This window comes from Nerophis lumbriciformis, linkage group LG12 (genome assembly GCF_033978685.3).
Source record: "Nerophis lumbriciformis linkage group LG12, RoL_Nlum_v2.1, whole genome shotgun sequence".
Taxonomy (NCBI): domain Eukaryota; kingdom Metazoa; phylum Chordata; class Actinopteri; order Syngnathiformes; family Syngnathidae; genus Nerophis; species Nerophis lumbriciformis.
The window spans coordinates 9,133,258-9,157,303 of NC_084559.2; the positions used below are offsets into that span (position 1 = coordinate 9,133,258).

Consider the following 24,046-nt stretch of genomic DNA (forward strand, 5'->3'; position numbering starts at 1 on the left):
TTGTTTATATTCATCTTGGAGAAAGCAACCTTCAAGTTTGATTAAACAGTGATATTTCAGTTTGAAATACCGTAACTCTAAATGAAGTCTTTGTTACTTAGAATATGTTCCCCTACTGTCCAAATAACTCTAAATTAAGTCTTTGTTACTTAGAATATGTTCCCCTAGTGTCCAAATAACTCTAAATTAAGTCTTTGTTACTTAGAATATGTTCCCTTAGTGTCCAAATAACTCTAAATGAAGTCTTTGTTACTTAGAATATGTTCCTCTAGTGTCCAAATAACTCTAAATTAAGTCTTTGTTACTTAGAATATGTTCCCCTAGTGTCCAAATAACTCTAAATTAAGTCTTTGTTACTTAGAATATGTTCCCTTAGTGTCCAAATAACTCTAAATGAAGTCTTTGTTACTTAGAATATGTTCCCCTAGTGTCCAAATAACTCTAAATTAAGACTTTGTTACTTAGAATATGTTCCCCTAGTGTCCAAATAACTCTAAATGAAGTCTTTGTAACTTAGAATATGTTCCCCTAGTGTCCAAATAACTCTAAATTAAGTCTTTATTGCTTAGAATATGTTCCCCTGGTGTCCAAATAACTCTAAATGAAGTTTTTGTTACTTAGAATATGTTCCCCTAGTGTCCAAGTAACTCTAAATTAAGTCTTTGTTACTTAGAATATGTTCCCCTAGTGTCCAAATAACTCTAAATTAAGTCTTTGTTACTTAGAATATGTTCCCTTAGTGTCCAAATAACTCTAAATGAAGTCTTTGTTACTTAGAATATGTTCCTCTAGTGTCCAAATAACTCTAAATTAAGTCTTTGTTACTTAGAATATGTTCCCCTAGTGTCCAAATAACTCTAAATTAAGTCTTTGTTACTTATGTTCCCCTAGTGTCCAAATAACTAAATTAAGTCTTTGTTACTTAGAATATGTTCCCCTAGTGTCCAAATAACTCTAAATTAAGTCTTTGTTACTTAGGATTTGTTCCCCATGTGTCCAAATAACTCTAAATTAAGTCTTTGTTACTTAGAATATGTTCCCCGAGTGTCCAAATAACTCTAAATTAAGTCTTTGTTACTTAGAATATGTTCCCCATGTGTCCAAATAACTCTAAATTAAGTCTTTGTTACTTAGAATATGTTCCCCTAGTGTCCAAATAACTCTAAATTAAGTCTTTGTTACTTATATGTTCCCCTAGTGTCCAAATAACTAAATTAAGTCTTTGTTACTTAGAATATGTTCCCCTAGTGTCCAAATAACTCTAAATTAAGTCTTTGTTACTTAGAATATGTTCCCCATGTGTCCAAATAACTCTAAATTAAGTCTTTGTTACTTAGAATATGTTCCCCTAGTGTCCAAATAACTCTAAATGAAGTCTTTGTTACTTAGAATATGTTCCCTTAGTGTCCAAAAGACTCTAAATGAAGTCTTTGTTACGGTACTTAGAATATGTTCCTCTAGTGTCCAAATAACTCTAAATTAAGTCTTTGTTACTTAGAATATGTTCACTTAGTGTCCAAATAACTCTAAATTAAGTCTTTGTTACTTAGAATATGTTCACTTAGTGTCCAAATAACTCTAAATGAAGTCTTTGTTACTTAGAATATGTTCCCCTAGTGTCCAAATAACTCTAAATGAAGTCTTTGTTACTTAGAATATATTCCCCTGGTGTCCAAATAACTCTAAATTAAGTCTTTGTTACTTAGAATATGTTCCCCTAGTGTCCAAATAACTCCAAATTAAGTATTTGTTACTTAGAATATGTTCCTCTAGTGTCCAAATAACTCTAAATTTAGTCTTTGTTACTTAAAATATGTTCCCCTAGTGTCCAAATAACTCCAAATTTAGTATTTCTTACTTAGAATATGTTCCCCTAGTGTCCAAATAACTCCAAATTTAGTATTTCTTACTTAGAATATGTTCCCCATACTAAAGTGTTACCAAAAACATATAACTTTGTTTTGAATTTGAAAAAAAAACATTGTATTTTTCACTAAAGAAGGGTTCGGTGAATGCGCATATGAAAGTGGTGTGGTTCGGTACCTCCAACAAGGTTAAGAACCACTGCTCTCCGTCTGGTCATTCAACACCATACTTGCCAACCTTGAGACCTCCGATTTCGGGAGGTGGGGGGGTGGGGGGCGTGGTTGAGGGCGGGGGCGTGGTTAAGAGGGGAGGAGTATATTGAAGGCTAGAATTCACCAAGTCAAGTATTTCATATGTATATATATATATATATATATATATATATATATATATATATATATACACATACATATACACATATATATATATATATATATATACATATACATATACACATATATATATATACATATACATATACACATACACATACACATACACATATATATATATATCCTGAAAATATGCAAACAAAACTGTGTTTAGATAATTGATACTTCAAACTTGCATAAATAAATCTTAAGGAATATAACATAACTTGGCTTCTGAGAGCTTCAAAATGTAACGAATAAAATGCTAAAGTTGTTGATAAACAAGCAATTATTTTAATAATTAAATATGGTCATTTTAAATGAATTATTATGATCATTTAAAATTAATGATTTCAAATATGTTTATTTTAATGTATAATTCTATGGCTGGATGTAATAAGAAGTCAGAAAAAATACAAATAAAAATACAATTAATTTTGATATTTTTAGCAAAAAATAGTAAAAATTTATTTATTTATTTTAAATTAATAAATATATTTATTTTTAGGTAAGACAATTTATCTCTAGTCTGGATGATTTAGTTCTTGTCACCCCTGTTGTCATAAAGAAAAGGCTGTCAGGTCCGCATGGAGCTGGAGGGGGCGTGGCCTCCAGCTCCGGCTGAAAATCGGGAGATTTTCGGGAGAATATTTGTCCCGGGAGGTTCTCGGGAGTGGCGCTGAATTTCGGTAGTCTCCCGGAAAATTCGGGAGGGTTGGCAAGTATGTTCAACACTATCCTTAAACTCTGAAATTGAACTTTTATTTTGAAGTTGTCAAACATGTATATTACTTAAAGCACTTGACAATGAACTCTATTTATGTGTTATTGCATGCATGTAGTAGTTAAAGACAAGGGTGTGTAATTGTTGAGTCAGATGACGAATAAGGAGAAGAACAGTCGTGGTTTTACTTAGCTCTGGTGCGTAGTTCCGGGTTGTCCTCTGTGACAGCGTTGATTCGTTGAAATCGTTTGTAGTTCTCCTGTCATCCAGTTGCCTTCATTGCTGTTTTATAGACAGGCGGTGTGAACTACATTTCCCAAGATGCCCTTTAAGGTCGCAGCAAAACAGCTTTGCAGCCTCGACTAGCAACATCCGGGTCCCTCAGGTTTCTACCAGGCGACCCGTCGCCATTCGTGCGAGCGCATACAAAAACACACACTTTTAGGGGCCAAATCTTGATATTGACAATTCCTGGCTATTGAAAACATTTCAATACATCGGTTTTGCAAATTATTCACCCGAGCAAGAAGAAGAAGGTTGCTTTTTGGGGGCCTGTCCCCGCGTGGCTGTCCGTCCTCTCCTAGCACAGCCTGCATAACTTGAGACGCCGATATCGTGTCTCTTCTTTTTCTCTCCGGATTATTTTAGTGTCAAGATGTCGCCGTGATGGGGTCTCCGTGTTTGATAGATATGAATCAGGGCATTTGCCGCCTGACCCGCACTCTTCGTTACTCCTTGTTGTTTTTGTTTGATGCTAGAGAGCTCAACGGCTCTCAGCCCGGAGCTCGGCCTCAGCAGCGCTCGTCGCACGGACACAAGAACCATGGAGAAAACCCCCAACAACAGCAACTCCAAGGCGCCACCTCGTTCCAACTCTTCCGGGCCAACGCCGGGGGATTCTAAACCCAAAACAGGTAACAACAACACCATTTAATAGCTCAAGTCAAATACGCCATGGTTGCTTATATTCAGGCGGCGGCCTAGTAGTGAGGCGCAGGCAAACATGTCGCTGACAATTGTAGTATCAGATCGATAAGTTAGTTGATTATTTCTTCGGGTCAGTGGTCAACAAAATAAACAAACAGTTGTACATTCATAAATTGAAAATGTTGCAGACCGAAAGGGTTCAGGCATCTATGAGCAGGCAGTTAGGAAAAAAGCTAAGAAAATTATTTCCAACTCACAACACCCACTCTTTCCTGAATATGGAACCCTGCCATCAGGGAGAAGACTCCGGGTCCCACTATGCAAATCTAACCGCCTTAAATTATCATTTGTCCCAGCCTCCATTAAGCTGACCAACAATGTGCAATAGAATTTTAATACATAGGTTAGCACTTTTTTAGCACATAGCACTTTAGCACATAGCACTTTAGAACTAAGCACTTTAGCACACAGCACTTTATCCATGAGCTCTAGTGCAATGCACATTGGTACTTTATCTTTATCTCCATACTGTAGATTTTATGCCTACATCAAAGTGCCACCTATGTCTATCAAGCTCCATGTTCTGATGTTTAAATGTTAGTTGTATGGTTGTGGTTGTGTCTGTGCTTGTGTTTTTCTTCTGTTGTTTTTGGGTATGTTAAGAAAGCAATGATGCACTGTGCCCAAGACAAATTTCCCCGCGGGGACAATAAAGTTGAACCTTGAACCTTGAAGGCTGAAGTTGAACACTTATTGCGCCTAACTCTATAAACCAGGGGTGGGCAATTAATTTTTTTTACCGGGGGCCGCATGAGCAACCCGAGCACTGCTGGAGGGCCACATCGACAATATTTCAATTACATTTTGCTCAATATTATTTTTGATGTACCGTAAGATAAATAATAATAATAATTTCATTTAACTTAACTTTATACAAAAGCAGATTGCTTTTGATTAGAGATGTCCGATAATATCGGCAAAATGTAATATCAGAAATTTTCGGTATTGTTTTTTTAAATTATCGGTATCTTTTTTTTAAATTTTTTATTTATTATTAAATTAACATAAAAAACACAAGATACACTTACAATTAGTGCACCAACCCAAAAAACCTTCCTCCCCCATTTACACTCATTCACACAAAAGGGTTGTTTCTTTCTGTTATTAATATTCTGGTTCCTACATTACAGGTAAAAGCCAGTAAATTAGAATATTTTGAAAAACTTGATTTATTTCAGTAATTGCATTCAAAAGGTGTAACTTGTACATTATATTTATTCATTGCACACAGACTGATGCATTCAAATGTTTATTTCATTTAATTTTGATGATTTGAAGTGGCAACAAATGAAAATCCAAAATTCTGTGTGTCACAAAATTAGAATATTACTTAAGGCTAATACAAAAAAGGGATTTTTAGAAATGTTGGCCAACTGAAAAGTATGAAAATGAAAAATATGAGCATGTACAATACTCAATACTTGGTTGGAGCTCCTTTTGCCTCAATTACTGCGTTAATGCGGCGTAGCATGGAGTCGATGAGTTTCTGGCACTGCTCAGGTGTTATGAGAGCCCAGGTTGCTCTGATAGTGGCCTTCAACTCTTCTGCGTTTTTGGGTCTGGCATTCTGCATCTTCCTTTTCACAATACCCCACAGATTTTCTATGGGGCTAAGGTCAGGGGAGTTGGCGGGCCAATTTAGAACAGAAATACCATGGTCCGTAAACCAGGCACGGGTAGATTTTGCGCTGTGTGCAGGCGCCAAGTCCTGTTGGAACTTGAAATCTCCATCTCCATAGAGCAGGTCAGCAGCAGGAAGCATGAAGTGCTCTAAAACTTGCTGGTAGACGGCTGCGTTGACCCTGGATCTCAGGAAACAGAGTGGACCGACACCAGCAGATGACATGGCACCCCAAACCATCACCCAACCATGCAAATTTTGCATTTCCTTTGGAAATCGAGGTCCCAGAGTCTGGAGGAAGACAGGAGAGGCACAGGATCCACGTTGCCTGAAGTCTAGTGTAAAGTTTCCACCATCAGTGATGGTTTGGGGTGCCATGTCATCTGCTGGTGTCGGTCCACTCTGTTTATTTATTCTACAATTGGGAAATTATCTGGTTGTGGTGCAGTTTTTACATAAAAGTAAAACATGATTAAAAAAACAACTAAAAATGAGTAATAAATAATACCACTATTTCCACCTATGCACATATAAACATATTTCACGATGTGTAAAACACAAACACCATCTTGTCTTTTTTGCTAAATGCTCGCTACCCACTCAAAACATACTACTTTCAAATGAGTATATTTAACTTTTGATTTTCACAAATAAGATATAAATCCTAGACCGCCATCTGGTAGTAGTAAGTTAAAAGTACTGAACTGACGATGGTTAGAGGGAGTGGAATGCTAGTTTACCGGAGACTAGGTCATTCATTTTTCACAAACATATTTAGGAATGTTACCATTGGGCGTGTTCCTGCAGTTCATGAGAGTTTACATTTTGTTTTTCAGAAAGTAAGAATAATGGAGGGTCCAAGCGTTATAACCGCAAACGGGACCCCTCCTTTCCAAAAGCAGAAAACTTCACTGGCCCGCGTCGCACCAATCCACAGAAAAGCAAGAGTTTTGACAAGAGACCCCCCCAGAGAGGTGGAGGACGGCAGTATGGGGTTGCAGGAGGAGGACGACGGGAGGAGGTTGGTATTTTAGGAGATGAGGTCCCATTTTTGTGCTTATAAGTTTATGTAACATGTAGGGCTATATGGACGAAAAAGTATATCTCGATATATTTTTACTTAAACTCGATGTACGATGTATATCTCCATATATGTTCCAGTGAAAGTATACATATAGAGATATTAATTTTTGAGCGAGATTCACTGAAATTGAACTGAATGACAAACAGTCAGTGGCACTTTTATTAACCCAGTTAGTCAAGATGGGTATTAACAGCACTTTTATTAACCCAGTTAGTCAAGATGGGTATTAACAGCACTTTTATTAACCAGTTAGTCAAGATGGGTATTAACAGCACTATCATTAACCCAGTTAGTCAAGATGGGTATTAACAGCACTTTTATTAACCCAGTTAGTTAAGATGGGTATTAACAGCACTTTTATTAACCCAGTTAGTCAAGATGGGTATTGACAGCACATTAAATCAACTGTTTACGTTGCACAGAATTACATAACATAAATAAAATAGAAAAATATTATTTCTACATAAAATAAATAACATAGCTGTGCAAAAAATACAAAATGTATCAAACTCAGATAAAAATACATTTGCAGGCAGGCACTTTTTAATTCCCAGTGGATGATGTAATGGACTGTCACACACGTACGGTTCAGGTCAGCACCAAGTAAGTGACTTGACTTCATTGTGCGTCTATCATCTTCCTCACTTCTTCTTCTTTTTTTTTTTTGTCCTGTCCAACTTCTCAGGCAAATCATATAGTTGATGTAGATGCCCATGTCGGCTGTTCAGGTTTACTTTACAAAAGAGAAGTGTAGGATACTTCTCTTGTTGCCTTATTTGTATTTGACATTATTAAATGTATTTATATTATCATTTGGTGCAGCCGAGCAGGAGGGGATAGAAAGAGAGAAAAAAGAAGACTGAGGGGGAAATTGTGGGGACAAGAGGGGGATTAGACAGAGAGACAAACACAACAACAACAATAGAGCAACATCAGCAAATACGACATGTACAAATATGATGGTAAAAGTAATAGCAAATAAGCAGTTAGCGAAAATAAAAATACAGAAATGACAATGAGCATTATTACACTACTTCTTCACTTCACATACATTTTTGGCAGCATTTCTCATGCAAAATATGCCCGGCTTGGCAACTGGAGAACAGTTTTGATTTGGACTTACATGGTAAACAACTGAAATGAATGTTTTATCCAGACGCATACATTTGTCCTTCTGCCATCTTCTACTAGTTTTTGAAGTATATAAATCGCCCGCTTGAAAATTCCCTCTTCTACAACTCTCTCATCGTCATTTGGGATGTCTGTTGTGATTTCCCTTCCTGGTTGCATGACCCGCCCTATCTTGCCTCTGATTGAACTAGGGATGTCCCGATCCGATATTTGGATCGGATCGGCTGCCGATATTTGCCAAAAATTGCGTATCGGCAAGGCATGGGAAAATGCCGATCCAGATCCAGTTTAAAAAAAAAACCCCGGTCCGTGTTTTCCAACGCACCTATTTAAATAATACATTCCACTTTTCTGCTACTCCGTAATTTCCGTTCCGCATTTTCCAGCACACCTTCAACACATCCACAATTCTCACGCAGTTGCTTTTAGCTGCTGGCATTACACGACAGGCTCTTCTCACTCTTTCCTGTGTCTCCCTCTCACAGACAGCGAGCGCACCGTCTTACACACGTCACATACGTATACGTCCTCTCCCAGCAGAGAGCGAGGTAGCGGCATGGCTAACGTTAGCTGTGATGCTAGCGCAGCTGCCAAGGTGCGCGCCTGCTCAAGCGTCCTCTGCACACGGCAAATCTATGCCACGCACAAAATCAAATAAATAAAGAAGCGCATAACAATTTTCGACACACGGACACGACAGAGACAACAGTTTTCGTCATCATTGTTCAAATATTCCGCTGCTCCTCCATATCGAGAGGAGCCAGATGAGGTGGTTCGGGCATCTGGTCAGGATGCCACCCGATCGCCTCCCTCGGGAGGTGTTTAGGGCACGTCCGACCGGTAGGAGGCCACGGGGAAGACCCAGGACACGTTGGGAAGACTATGTCTCTCGGCTGGCCTGGGAACGCCTCGGGATCCCCCGGGAGGAGCTGGACGAAGTGGCTGGGGAGAGGGAAGTCTGGGCTTCCCTGCTTAGGCTGCTGCCCCCGCGACCCGACCTCGGATAAGCGGAAGAAGATGGATGGATGGATGGATATTTTCTTAATTTATATCTTGTTTAAAAATATATCGATACATCTTCCAAATTGGATATATCGCCCAGCCCTAGTAACATGTCAGTTTAAAAAAAAGTTGACGCACATTTATCACATGCATAATAACTGATCAACTGTTTTGGCCTCCGCTTTTCCAGGTAGCAGAGACACACCGGGCCGAGTTTACCCCGGCTCAGTTTGCTGGACCGAAAAAAATCAGCTTGAATCACCTGTTGAACTTCACCTTCGAACCTCGTGGAGGTAATGGTGCTGCCGGAGACGGAGGACCCTCCTGTTGGGGACGCCGAAACAAATGGGGCCACAAGCACAAGCCCTTTAACAAGGAGCTTTTTCTGCAGGCCAAGTAAGCCAAGCGTAAATGTTCCAAAAAATGGTGGAGGTTGAGCGTTCTCTTTGCATTTCAGCTGCCAGTTTCTGGTGACTGATGACCAGGACTACGAAGCTCACTTCACTGATCCGGATACTCTTGTCAACTGGGACTGTGTGCAACAAGTGGTAAGTGCTTTTGTTTCCCAACACCATTCACCTCAAACAATGTCTACACTTTTGTTTCATCCAGCGAATCTATAGTCATGAGGTGCCATCTTGCCCCATCTGCCTCTACCCACCTGTGGCCGCCCGCATCACCCGCTGTGGACACATCTTCTGCTGGCCCTGCATATTGCATTACTTGTCTCTAAGTGACAAGATTTGGTCCAAGTGTCCTATATGCTACGAATCCGTCCACATGGGGGATTTGAAGAGGTGATTTGAAGAACAGATTTATTGTGAATAAATCATTGGCGTGTGTTTGCAAGGGCCCTCAAAGGTTTTGATTTTTAAATGCTGTTTCACAGTCTTATCTTAAAACTATTGGATGTTGCAGTGTGGTTGCTATGGAGACCAGGCAGTATGTGGTCGGCGATGTCATCACCATGCGCCTCATGCGCAGGGAAAAGGGAGCTGTTGTAGCCATGCCGAGCTCTCAGTGGGCGAAAGTGGAAGAGCCTATACGCCTTGGAGGTAAGTCATGACAGACATTACTATGGAGGAGATGTTGATTTTTGCTGTTTTGGTGCAGTTTATGTAGGAAATAAACCTTATATAATGATTTTTAAGAATAGACATAATTCAATAAGTGTCTTGTTTTGTTCTGTAGATGCTGCTCTTAGTCCATATTCCAAGCTGCTGCTCACCACCTCTGATCAGGTCCTCATCCTGGTGGCGGAGGAGAAGGCTGCCCTGCAGGCCCAGCTATGCCAGGATGAAGATGCACAAGGCTGCTTTATCCAGAGCGCACTTTGCCATTTGCAGGTAAACAAAGGATACATAACTGTACCTAGGGCTGGGCGATATGGCCTTTGACTAATATCTCGATAATTTTAAGCCATGTCACGATCAGAGGTGGGTAGTAACGCGCTACATTTACTCCGTTACATCTACTTGAGTAACTTTTGCGATAAATTGTACTTCTAAGAGTAGTTTTAATGCAACATACTTTTACTTTTACTTAAGTATATTTATAGAGAAGGAACGCTGCTTTTACTCCGCTACTTTTATCTACATTCAGCTCGCTACTAATTTTTATCCATCTGTTAATGCACGCTTTGTTTGTTTTGGTCTGTCAGACAGACCTTCAAAGTGCCTGCCTTACTGGTGACGTTTCACTTCGTTCCACCAATCAGATGCAGTCACTGGTGACGTTGGACCAATCAAACAGAGCCAGGTGGTCACATGACCTGACTTAAACAAGTTGAAAAACTTATTGGGGTGTTACCATTTAGTGGTCAATTGTACGGAATATGTACTGTACTGTGCAATCTAATAATAAAAGTTCCAATCAATCAATCAAAATTGTGAAGGAAAAAAGATACTTTTTTATTTCAACCGTACATCCCGTCAAAAGCCTAAAGACTGACCGCACATGAGGACGGTCCTGTCTTCACAATAAAAGTGCCGCTCCATCGCGCCTGCGCTTTCAAAACAAGAGTCTCCGGAAGCCAGCGCAAACAAGTTAGCAAGCTACGGAGTTTGACGCCAATATATTTCTTGTAAAGTGTATAAAAACGAGTTTGGAAGCTGGACAAATAAGATGCCAAAAACCCACCACTTTCATGTGGTATTAGACAGAAAGGAAGAACGTTTCTTCTCCTCCATTTGAAAACGTGGACGTTATCATCACGACTGTCTGATTACAATCAACGCAAGTGATCAGAATCAGGTAATACACCAACTTATATTCTAGTCTTCATTAAAGAAAGGAATCTATATGTTAAACATGCATGTATATTCATTAAAACACCTAAAACAGCAAAATAAATACATATAAATTATATACTGTATATATCAATGTATATGTATGTATGTATGTATGTATGTATGTATGTGTATATATATATATATATATATATATATATATATATATATATATATATATATACCGGTGTGTGTGTGTGTGTGTATATATATATACCGTATTTTCCGCACTATAAGGCGCACCTAAAAACCACAATTTTTCTCAAAAGCTGACAGTGCGCCTAATAACCCGGTGCGCTTTATTACGATTCATTTTCATAAGGTTTCGGTCTCGCAACTTCGGTAAACAGCCGCCATCTTTTTTCCCGGTAGAACAGGAAGCGCTTCTTCTTCTACGCAAGCAACCGCCAAGGAAAGCACCCGCCCCCATAGAACAGGAAGCGCTTCACCCGCCCCCGGAAGAAGAAGAAAAAACGCGCGGATATCACCGTACGTTTCATTTCCTGTTTACATCTGTAAAGACCACAAAATGGCTCCTACAAAGGACAAGGATCCGGTTCATAAAAAGACGCAATCTCTCCATCCGCACACGGATTACTACCGTATTTCACAGCAACTGATATTCCTGTGAACTGCACTGTGGAACGGGAGCACGTACGGTGAATATTCGCACCACAGAGAATGAGAAGTCATCCTTCACTGTGGTTCTAGCTTGCCATGCTAACTTCCACCCAGGGTGATATTCAAAAGGAAGACCTTGCCAAAAGAGACCTTTCCAGCCGGCGTCATCATAAAAGCTAACTCGAAGGGATGGATGGATGAAGAAAAGATGAGCGAGTGGTTAAGGGAAGTTTACGCGAAGAGGCCGGGTGGCTTTTTTCACACAGCTCCGAAGGCGAACACACCTTCACTAAGACGGGCAGATAGCGCCGGTCGACATACGCCAACATCTGCCAGTGGATCGTAAATGCCTGGGCAGATAGTTTCGGTCACAACTGTGGTCCGAGCTTTCCGGAAGGCAGGATTCACAGAACTGCTGCACAACAACAGCGACACTGAATCCGATGACTTCGACGAGGCGGAGCCGGCCATTTTTGGATCCCACGCTTGCGCAACTTTTCAATTCGGACACCGAAGACGAAGAATTCGAAGGATTTACGAATGAAGAATAACTTCAGAAGGTGAGCGCTATGTTTATTTTGTGTGTTGTGACATTAACGTTCGAGCAACATTATGTTGCTATTTATTGCTCTACACCATTTTGAATTTTACTATGTTTGTGATTGCACATTTGCGTACATTTTGGGACAGAGTTGTTAGAACGCTGGTTTTCAATATATTATTAAAGTTTGACTGAACTATCTGACTGTTTTTTTGACATTCACTTTAGCGCAGCGTTTTTTTGACATTCACTTTAGCGCAGCGTAGGCGCGGCTTTTAGTCCGGGGCGGCTTATTGGTGGACAAAATTATGAAATATGTAATTCATAGAAGGTGCGGCTAATAATCCGGTGCGCCTTATAGTGCGGAAAATACGGTATATATATATACCGGTATATATATATATGAGTGTGTATGTTACTCATCAGTTACTCAGTACTTGAGTAGTTTTTTCACAACATACTTTTTACTTTTACTCAAGTAAATATTTGGGTGACTACTCCTTACTTTTACTTGAGTAATAAATCTCTAAAGTAACAGTACTCTTACTTGAGTACAATTTCTGGCTACTCTACCCACCTCTGGTCACGATACACAGTATATATCTCGATATTTTGCCTTAGCCTTGAATGAACACTTGATGCATATAATCACAGCAGTATGATGATTCTATGTGTCTACATTAAAATATTATTGTTCATACTGCATTAATATATGTTCATTTTAAACTTTCATGCAGAGAGGGAAACCACAAGTAAAAGTGTATTTATTAAACAGTTATTAAGCAGTGGCGCAAACATTCATGTCATTTCAAAACAGAAAGTGCAAGATTGTCAGAGACATTTTAAAACAAGCTATTAGTGCACTTTTGTGCATGATGTCACTAAGATGACACATCAAAACAACACTAAATTAATGCCACTACAATAGTTTCAAACAAATAAAATGCACTTTTGTGCATGATGTCACACAAGATATTTCAATAACTGTCAAATAAAAATGAGCTGCATAATAAGAAATCAAATGGTTTATGTCCTTCGCTATGTGTTAGTTTCCTGCGGACGTTATCTCCTTCTGTTGTTGACTATTTGTTTCATACGGTGTTGATGTGGAAATGGTTGCTTCGGCATAATGTTGGTGTGGCACAGAACGGAGATGTTGACATGCAGAGTTTCAAGCACTCTTCATTCTCTAACGGGTGATTTTTCAAATGATGCTACAAATTAGCAGTAGGTGCTACTTTTTGTAGCAACGCTTTTGCCGCATAAATGTTCGACATCTTCCCGCTTGAAGCCAAACCACCGCCAGACGATGGACCCCGTGCTGTATTTCTTAGGAATGAGTTCTTCCTTCATTTGTTACCAGATTCGCACCTTCTCTCTCTCGTATTACCACTCGCACTGGTCTATTGACCCCCTGAGCCCAGGTTAAGAAAGGCTGCCTTAGACCGTAAACTATTTAACTGTGCACTTATTTTGCTCACTCCTTTCTACTATACCAGGGGTCGGCAACCCGCGGCTCTTTGATCACTCTGATGCGGCTCAGCAGCTTACTTGCTGAACCCCCCAATTTTCCCGTGAGACTTCTGGATTTCAGTGCATCTCGCAGAAAACTCCCGGGATCAATATTCACCGATTTTCACCCTTACAGCTATAATAAGGGCATGCCATGATGTTACAACATTTAGCGCCCTCTACAATGTGTATTAACAGCATGCCAGCCCAATACTTGTTATACAATATACATTTTCTGCTTGCACACGTACGTGACAGCAAGGCATACTTGGTCAACAGCCACACAGGTTACACGGACGGTGACCATATAAAAGAACTTTAACACTCTTACCGTATTTTCCGCACTATAAGCCGCACCTAAAAACCACAAATTTTCACAAAAGCTGACAGTGCGGCTTATAACCCGGTGCGCCTTATATATGGATTAATATAAATATTTATTTTCATAAAGTTTCGGTCTCGCAACTACGGTAAACAGCCGCCATCTTTTTTCCCCGTAGAAGAGGAAGCGCTTCTTCTTCTATGGTAAGCAACTGCCAAGGTAAGCACCCGCCCTCATAGAAGAGGAAGCGCTTCTTCTTCTACGGTAAGCAACCACCCGCCCCCGTAGAAGAAGAAGCGCGCGGGTATTACGTTTCATTTCCTTTGTGTGTTTACATCTGTAAAGACCACAAAATGGCTCCTACTAAGCGACAGGTTTCCGGTTCATGAAAAGACGCAATCTCTCCATCCGCACACGGACTACTATTTCACAGCAACTGCCTAAAGACTTTCAAGAAAAGCTGGCTACTTTCCGTGCATATTGTAAAAACAAGATAGCTGAAAAAAAGATCCGGCCAGAGAACATTATCAACATGGACGAGGTTCCACTGACTTTTGATATTCCTGTGAACCGCACTGTGGATACAACGGGAGCACGTACGGTGAATATTCGCACCACAGGGAATGAGAAGTCATCCTTCACTGTGGTTCTAGCTTGCCATGCTAATGGCCAGAAACTTCCACCCATGGTGATATTCAAAAGGAAGACCTTGCCAAAAGAGACCTTTCCAGCCGGCGTCATCATAAAAGCTAACTCGAAGGGATGGATGGATGAAGAAAAGATGAGCGAGTGGTTAAGGTAAGTTTACGCGAAGAGGCCGGGTGGCTTTTTTCACGCAGCTCCGTCCATGTTGATATACGACTCCATGCGCGCCCACATCACGCTGGTTTTTAATATATTATTACAGTTTGACTGACCTATCTGACTGTTTTTTTGACATACCCTTTAGCGCAGTTAGATGCGGCTTATAACACGGGGCGGCTTATAGGTGGACAAAGTTTTGAAATATGCCGTTCATTGAAGGCGCGGCTTATAACCCAGGGTGGCTTATGGTGCGGAAAATACGGTACTAATAATGCGCCACACTTTGAACCAAAACCAAACAAGAATGACAAACACATTTCGGGAGAACGTCTGCACCTTACAAACATAAACACAACAGAACAAACACCCAGAATCCCATGCAGCCCTAACTTTTTCGGGATACATTATACACCCCTGCTACCACCAAACCCCGCCCCTACCCCAAGCCTGCTCCCTCACACATCAAACCCCCCATACCTCCCCCTCCCCCCCCCCGAAGAGTTAGGGTTGCATGGGATTCTGGGTATTTGTCCTGTTGTGTTTATGCTGTGTTACGAGTAAGAGTGTTAAAGTTTTTTTTTATACCGCCACCGTCAGTGTGACCTGTGTGGTTGTTGAGGAAGTATGCCTTGCTGTCACCTATGTGAGCAAGCGGAAGCCCCATACAACATGTGGCTGATCAGGCACGCTGGTTGTAGTGGGCGCTATATGCTGTACCATCACGGCACGCACGACGCTGACAAGCGCTATTCATTCAAAACCCGCGTGCCGCACCAGCTTAAAAATGTCATATAAAGGTGTGGGCAGCGTGTCTGAGACCCCTGGTTTATACATAGCACAAAGCAAAAAAAAAACTTTGTATGCAGTGTTGTCATTCAAAATTTCAAAAAAATTTGCGGCTCCCATTGTTTTCTATAATTTCTGAAACTGGTCAAAATGGCTCTTTGACTGGTAAAGGTTGCCGACCCCTGTACTATACAGTAGTTTTGCAGCGTAAACTGTTCAAATATGGTAAACACCTTTTCCTCATTTTGATTCAGGAGCGAGAGGAAACACTTTTTCAGCAGCAGAAGCCAAATAAAGTCGACACCTTTGACTTCTCCTCTCTGGCTCTTGAGGAACCTACTGCTCCCGCAGAGGAATTTATGACTAACAACAGTGTTACCAAGGTAGGACTGAAGGAACACTCATCCAGCTTTTTTTGTTTTTCTCTTTCCTGGATTTAGTCACAGTCGCCAATAATACTAGTCTCATTTTAGCCGATGCTACAGTATTCGTCTGCATTTGACGATGAAGTGGAGGCACCCCCAGAGGAGATTGCTGAGGAGTTGCCAGGGCCAACTGCAGATATTTTGGAGTGTGTGCAAGAAGAGCCTTCAGATGCTGTGTTGGATGTAACTCCAGAGCCCGGTTCTGATGAGAAAATTCCTGCTAGAGAGACAGAAACAGTTCACACTTCAACCAGCCAGGTGCACGGACCCTTCTATTACTTCTATCAAGGTTGGTATTTTGCAGAACCAAAGTTTAAGACATAATAGTGATGTTCTGAACTGTTTACCATCAATTAACTGTATTCAGTTTGAGGCTGGATTAATATCATTTAATATTTTTAAATATTAAACATATAGGTAAAACTTTAAAAATAGAATATCATTCAAAGGTTTTTTTATCCAGTAATTAGATGTACAAGGTGAGACTAATACAGGTAATAGCCAGTAAATTAGAATATTTTGAAAAACTTGATTTATTTCAGTAATTGCATTCAAAAGGTGTAACTTGTACATTATATTTATTCATTGCACACAGACTGATGCATTCAAATGTTTATTTCATTTAATTTTGATGATTTGAAGTGGCAACAAATGAAAATCCAAAATTCCGTGTGTCACAAAATTAGAATATTACTTAAGGCTAATACAAAAAAGGGATTTTTAGAAATGTTGGCCAGCTGAAGAGTATGAAAATGAAAAATATGAGCATGTACAATACTCAATACTTGGTTGGAGCTCCTTTTGCCTCAATTACTGCGTTAATGCGGCGTGGCATGGAGTCGATGAGTTTCTGGCACTGCTCAGGTGTTATGAGAGCCCAGGTTGCTCTGATATTGGCCTTCAACTCTTCTGCGTTTTTGGGTCTGGCATTCTGCATCTTCCTTTTCACAATACCCCACAGATTTTCTATGGGGCTAAGGTCAGGGGAGTTGGCGGGCCAATTTAGAACAGAAATACCATGGTCCGTAAACCAGGCACGGGTAGATTTTGCGCTGTGTGCAGGCGCCAAGTCCTGTTGGAACTTGAAATCTCCATCTCCATAGAGCAGGTCAGCAGCAGGAAGCATGAAGTGCTCTAAAACTTGCTGGTAGACGGCTGCGTTGACCCTGGATCTCAGGAAACAGAGTGGACCGACACCAGCAGATGACATGGCACCCCAAACCATCACTGATGGTGGAAACTTTACACTAGACTTCAGGCAACGTGGATCCTGTGCCTCTCCTGTCTTCCTCCAGACTCTGGGACCTCGATTTCCAAAGGAAATGCAAAATTTGCATGGTTGGGTGATGGTTTGGGGTGCCATGTCATCTGCTGGTGTCGGTCCACTCTGTTTCCTGAGATCCAGGGTCAACGCAGCCGTCTACCAGCAAGTTTTAGAGCACTTCATGCTTCCTGCTGCTGACCTGCTCTATGGAGATGGAGATTTCAAGTTCCAACAGGACTTGGCGCCTGCACACAGCGCAAAATCTACCCGTGCCTGGTTTACGGACCATGGTATTTCTGTTCTAAATTGGCCCGCCAACTCCCCTGACCTTAACCCCATAGAAAATCTGTGGGGTATTGTGAAAAGGAAGATGCAGAATGCCAGACCCAAAAACGCAGAAGAGTTGAAGGCCACTATCAGAGCAACCTGGGCTCTCATAACACCTGAGCAGTGCCAGAAACTCATCGACTCCATGCCACGCCGCATTAACGCAGTAATTGAGGCAAAAGGAGCTCCAACCAAGTATTGAGTATTGTACATGCTCATATTTTTCATTTTCATACTTTTCAGTTGGCCAACATTTCTAAAAATCCCTTTTTTGTATTAGCCTTAAGTAATATTCTAATTTTGTGACACACGGAATTTTGGATTTTCATTTGTTGCCACTTCAAATCATCAAAATTAAATGAAATAAACATTTGAATGCATCAGTCTGTGTGCAATGAATAAATATAATGTACAAGTTACACCTTTTGAATGCAATTACTGAAATAAATCAAGTTTTTCAAAATATTCTAATTTACTGGCTTTTACCTGTATATGACATAGACTCATCACATGCAACTTAAGATAGTTCAAGCCTTCTTCTTATACAATTTTGATGGATTATTATGGTTTGCAGGGTGGATTTACAAGGTGAGACTAATATATGACATAGGCCCATAACATGCAAGTTAAGATAGTTCAAGCCTTATTTTGATAGGATTATTATGGTTTGCAGCCACCCTGCCGACACACAAAACGTATGAACTTTAAGAGCCAAGCCACTACAATGGTGAGGAATGAAAAATAAAATCCACTCTCTTTTTGGCTTGCAGCGGAAGGGAGTATCATGGGGGAATGTCAGAAATGTGTTCTACTGAGGCGTCTGAAAATTAGTTTGAAGAAAGTGGGATTTTGATATTTTGAATCTGTAGGACCTAGGGCTGAACAATTAATCTACATCGAATTGACACCAATGTTTTAATTGGTACAATAATGTAACCGCAAGAGGCTGAGTTTATTTTTCCTTTCTTTTCTGCAGTCACTGGCATTTGAGCGAAAAACATGTTCGCCAATCAGAATTGAGCCTTGGGTTTATTCGCCGCTCGCTTCAAACAGGGGTAAAGAGGTTTCACTCTGTGCATTGCTCTCTGCATCTGAGCGCAATTGACAGTTCAATTAACTGGACGCAGTGAGCCTTCTTTTCAGTCACCCGCAATCTTTAGTGCAAGACCACCAGCTTTACGTGCACAGGAAGCACAGCACAGCCTTCTGACTTGCCAATAAAAAGTTCCGAAAAGTAACACATTTGGAGGAAAAGTGCCGTCATCATGTAATGGCTACAAAAAAAAAGACAACGTCCGACCTAATTTTTCCAACTAGGAAAAAAACTGCACTTTAAGATGTTCTATATTTATTTAAGTTACATTTTTATTTACAGAAATGAGTCCAAAGTAATTTACCTTACACATAAAGTACAATGGTTTACATGCTTTTAAATACTAATTACTTGAATTATTATTATTATCTATTATAATTAAATTATAAACACTATAGTTTTTATCGGTTATTTCTTCAGGAGCAGATGTAGACAAAAGCTATGAATCTGCAACTCTACATAAAGCAAATTATTGCATATTAATAATTAATAATAATAATACATTTTATTTATAAGGCGCCTTTCTGGGCACTCAAGGACACCGCATACCTGCCAACTACTCCGGTTTTCCCGTAATTAGTACGGTTTTCATCAACCTATTCCGGGTTACGGTTGCAGTGATAAAAAATACGGTTTTTCATTAATTAAAAAAAATATATTTTTTTTAAGTTTTATTCACGAAATCGCGTAACAACAATGACATTCGACCTGCTTCCCGTAACTTCCTATCGAGCCATTCCGCGAGGCTATTTATAGCACCGCTGCCAAGCACGAGGCACCAGTTGCCATTGTTTCCAAACGAGCGAATGATCATGGAATCAGCCGGAGAAAAATGGCATACGAGTCTTAAACGGAAAAGAAAACTGCAGTCATTCCGTGAAGAATATTCAAAAGCCTATCCGGGAATAATTATCCGTTCCAAAAAGGGTGAAAACTACGCGAATTGCACCTTGTGCAGACAAGATTTTTCGATCGGACACGGAGGAATTAGCGATGTAAAAGACCACGTTGGGACAAAAAAACACAAGTCTAATGCCGTTGCTAGCGATACAAGTGGAAAACTTTCAACGTTTTTCGGATTTTAGCCACAAAAAGGTAATGACACCAATGTTATCTATTGGAATTGTTTAGTACTGTTATACTGTTAAAAGTGTTTATACTATTTATGTTTTCAAGTCCAAGTTGAAGAAATCTTGTTAAATGTTGACAGCATAACTACCAAAATACAGAAGTATGTCCTTAATATTTTTGCAGTGCTATTTCTGTTGAAAAGTTCAAATGATTACATTAGAGATGTGATGTGCCACTTTTCAAGTGTCTGATGGCTTAAATTAATTTTCATTCATTTTTCATATTTTGAATTCTTTTGAAAGGCTTACAAAAAAACTACATTTGAATTGTAATTCCATGCTATTGACAGGACTATTAATTTTAATGAAGTTAGCTTACCATGTTTACAGTATGATAATTGTGATAGAAATGTGTAAACCATTTGTTTACTGTAAAAAGTGTTTACCGGTATACTGTTTATACTTTCAATTAACAAATTGAAGTCTTGTGAAAGGTTGACAGGATAACTGGCATTAACTGTCAAAATAATTTCAAACTATTGAAGTTAGCTTACAGAATAAACATGTCAATCAACCCATATGATTTTTGCTCTAATATTTTTGTTTTGAAAAGTCACTGTGACTGATAGAAAAGTAATGGTTTTAGCAACATTTTAACCTGTCTGAATGCTAATAATCATTTTGCGTCGGGGGGCGAAGCCTGAACCCCCCACCAGGACTTTGTCCTGGACCTACCGGGGCCTGCGGCCCCTGAACCCTGGCTACTAGGTTTCTCTGATTTCAAAAGTTGGCAGGTATGACACCGTACAAAATCTAAACAATAAAATCAAATTGGATAAAAACAACAATAATAACAACAACAACGATAGAGAAGAAAAGATGATTACAGTGAATAAGCAGTCAGGAATAGGTGTGTTTTGAGTCTTGATTTGAAGAGGGATATTGCGTCTAAGTTACGAAGGTCTGGTGGCAAAGAGTTCCAAAGATGTGGGGCAGAGCGGCTGAAAGCTCGGGCACCCATGGTGGACACTTGAAATAAAGGGACAGTGAGATGGATGGATGAAGAGGATCTTAGGGAACGTGAGGCGTGGCGACATGGATCAGGTCAGAGAGATAAGATGGAGAGAGGTTATGGATGGCTTTGAAAGTGAGGAGAATTGTTTTAAAGTGGATACGATGTTTGATGGGTAGCCAGTGGAGTTGCTGCAGAACAGGGCTGATGTGCTGGATTGAAGGGGTTCTGGTGATTATCCGGGCTGCAGACTTCTGGAGAAGGTGAAGTTTGGGAAGTGACTTGTGAGGGAGACCAAACAGGAGAGAGTTGCAGTAGTCCAGGCGAGAGGTGACCAGGCTATGGACTAGTATGGCATCAGTATGTGGAGTAAGGGATGGATCAGGCTATGGACTAGTATGTCAGCAGTATGTGGAGTAAGGGATGGACCAGGCTATGGACTAGTATGGCAGCAGTATGTGGAGTAAGGGATGGACTAGTATGGCAGCAGTATGTGGGGTAAGAGATGGACCAGGCTATGGACTAGTATGGCAGCAGTATGTGGAGTAAGGGATGGACCAGGCTATGGACTAGTATGGCAGCAGTATGTGGGGTAAGAGATGGACCAGGCTATGGACTAGTATGGCAGCAGTATGAGGACTAAGGGATGGACCAGGCTATGGACTAGTATGGCAGCAGTATGTGGGGTAAGGGATGGACCAGGCTATGGACTAGTATGGCAGCAGTATGTGGGGTAAGGGATGGACCAGGCTATGGACTAGTATGGCAGCAGTATGAGGGGTAAGGGATGGGCGAAGACGATTAATGTTCCGTAGATGAAAGTAAGCATATTGTTCTAATGTGTGGCACATTGAGGCAAGAATATTTTAACACTTTAAAAGTAATGTGTCTTATTTTACTTATTTTGCAGTGTAATGCGTTTATATGTATAAAATAATAAAATTGCAAGCCCTAGTAGGAACACTAGCAGGTTTTAGGTTAGAGTAAATACATGTTTATTTTAAACTTTTTGCTCTGTGTTTTATCTAATCTCCAAATGACATGATTCCTCATTTTTGTCATCCTCTAGCCGAGGACTGCCAGCAGATGTTCTTGCATCCTGTGAATGTACGTTGTCTGTTGCGGGAATATGGCAGCTTGGAGGCCAGCCCAGACTCTATCACCGCCACTATGGTGGAAATTGAGGGACACACCGTCACCGAGGTCAGAATAACTCAAAGCACTCACTTTAATAAATAGAAACTTTAGTGTATTGTTCAGTTGTGCCTTTGTAAATATCAACAATGTATCAAATTGCATCATATTATCGAAGCCTAATTAATTGATCAAACAAACATTTAAAATAAAATAGAGTACTTTGCCGTCATCCATAAATTGCCATGTTCAAGGTCAAGGTTCAAGGTTCAACTTTATTGTCCCCGCGGGGAAATTTGTCTTGGGCACAGTGCATCATTGCTTTCTTAACATACCCAAAAACAACAGAACAAAAACACAAGCACAGACACAACCACAACCATACAACTAACATTTAAACATCAGAACATGGAGCTTGATAGACATAGGTGGCACTTTGATGTAGGCATAAAATCTACAGTATGGAGATAAAGATAAAGTAAGAACATGGAGCTTGATAGACATAGGTGGCACTTTGATGTAGGCATAAAATCTACAGTATGGAGATAAAGATAAAGTAACAATGTGCATTGCACTAGAGCTCATGGATAAAGTGCTGTGTGCTAAAGTGCTTAGTTCTAAAGTGCTATGTGCTAAAGTGCTATGTGCTAAAAAAGTGCTAACCTATGTATTAAAATTCTATTGCACATTGTTGGTCAGCTTAATGGAGGCTGGGACAAATGATAATTTAAGGCGGTTAAATTTGCATAGTGGGACCCGGAGTCTTCTCCCTGATGGCAGGGTTCCATATTCAGGAAAGAGTGGGTGTTGTGAGTTGGAAATAATTTTCTTAGCTTTTTTCCTAACTGCCTGCTCATAGATGCTCTGTATAGGCTCATATTCTTTCCTCCCTACGATTTTCATTGCCGTTTTATGCATGCCGGCCAGTTTGCTTTTTAGCTTAACGGTTAGGTTGCCAAACCATGAGGTGATCCCGTATCTAATGATGCTCTCTACAATGGCACGGTAGAAAATCATCATGATGTGGCTGCTTACGCCGTACAATCTTAATCTTCGCAAAAAATATAGCCTCTGTTGCAGTCTATTGCACAGTTTGTCAATATGTGTCTTCCAGCAGAGAAGATTATCAATATGAACCCCTAAATATTTATATGAGGATACCTGGGTGATTTCCTGATTTCAAGTGTTGTTTTTTTGCCTCTCGCTTTCAAACATGGTACGAGAGGAATTACTCTGTGCGTCGCTTTTACCACCTGAGCACATGTATTCAATAGCAGAGTAAATCCTCTTGTCGGTCATCCACAATCTTTATCTCGGCGCCACTAGCTTGCACACAGAAAAAAAAAATTGGAGGAAGAAAGATGATTGCAAAGACAAATGTCCGGTGTAGGAATACTGTATTTCGGCTTCAAACAAATGAACAAGATGAGTCAATCAACACAGACGAATGAGCCAGAATGCCAAAATTGTTGGAAAGTTTTTTCAATTGGGAAAAAAACTACATTTCAAGATGTTAAATACAGTCATGGTCAAAAATATTGGCACCCCTGCATTTCTGTCAGATAAAAGTTAGTTAAGTTAAAGTACCAATGATAGTCACACACACTAGGTGTGGCGAAATTTGTCCTCTGCATTTGACCCATCCCCTTGTTCATCCCCTGGGAGGTGAGGGGAGCAGTGGGCAGCAGCGGTGCAGCGCCCGGCAATCATTTTTGGTGATTTAACCCCCAATTCCAACCCTTGATGCTGAGTGCCAAGCAGGGAGGTAATGGGCAGGGTTGGGACTAACGCATTACAAAGTAACGCGTTACTGTAACGCCGTTAGTTTCGGCGGTAACTAGTAATCTAACGCGTTATTTTTTATATTCAGTAACTCAGTTGCCGTTACTACATGATGTTTTACTGCGTTATTTTACGTTATTTTTCATGTAGTATCGGATAGAACCAGAAGATCTGAGTGTGTTTTATTGCAGCGGTGGAAAAGAAAAGGCGTGCTTTGTGTGGGTGGGGGCGGGGGAGACTACCATACCGCAGTTGAGGAGCGCAAGGGAGACGTTCCTC

At 40.3% G+C, this 24,046-nt stretch overlaps 1 protein-coding gene across 1 annotated transcript in view; it reads left to right on the forward strand.

The window, feature by feature from the left end:
- The first annotated feature begins 3,196 nt into the window (after positions 1-3,196).
- Positions 3,197-24,046, forward strand: part of rnf10 (ring finger protein 10) — a 35,259-nt gene continuing 14,409 nt past the window's right edge. The window contains exons 1-10 of the mRNA XM_061985863.2: positions 3,197-3,875; positions 6,406-6,590; positions 8,977-9,182; positions 9,244-9,334; positions 9,399-9,583; positions 9,705-9,841; positions 9,978-10,132; positions 15,915-16,043; positions 16,134-16,374; positions 21,921-22,054. Of these exons, the coding sequence (XP_061841847.2) occupies positions 3,713-3,875; positions 6,406-6,590; positions 8,977-9,182; positions 9,244-9,334; positions 9,399-9,583; positions 9,705-9,841; positions 9,978-10,132; positions 15,915-16,043; positions 16,134-16,374; positions 21,921-22,054 (1,626 nt within the window). The 5' untranslated portion in view covers positions 3,197-3,712. The remainder of the gene's footprint in view (positions 3,876-6,405; positions 6,591-8,976; positions 9,183-9,243; positions 9,335-9,398; positions 9,584-9,704; positions 9,842-9,977; positions 10,133-15,914; positions 16,044-16,133; positions 16,375-21,920; positions 22,055-24,046) is intronic.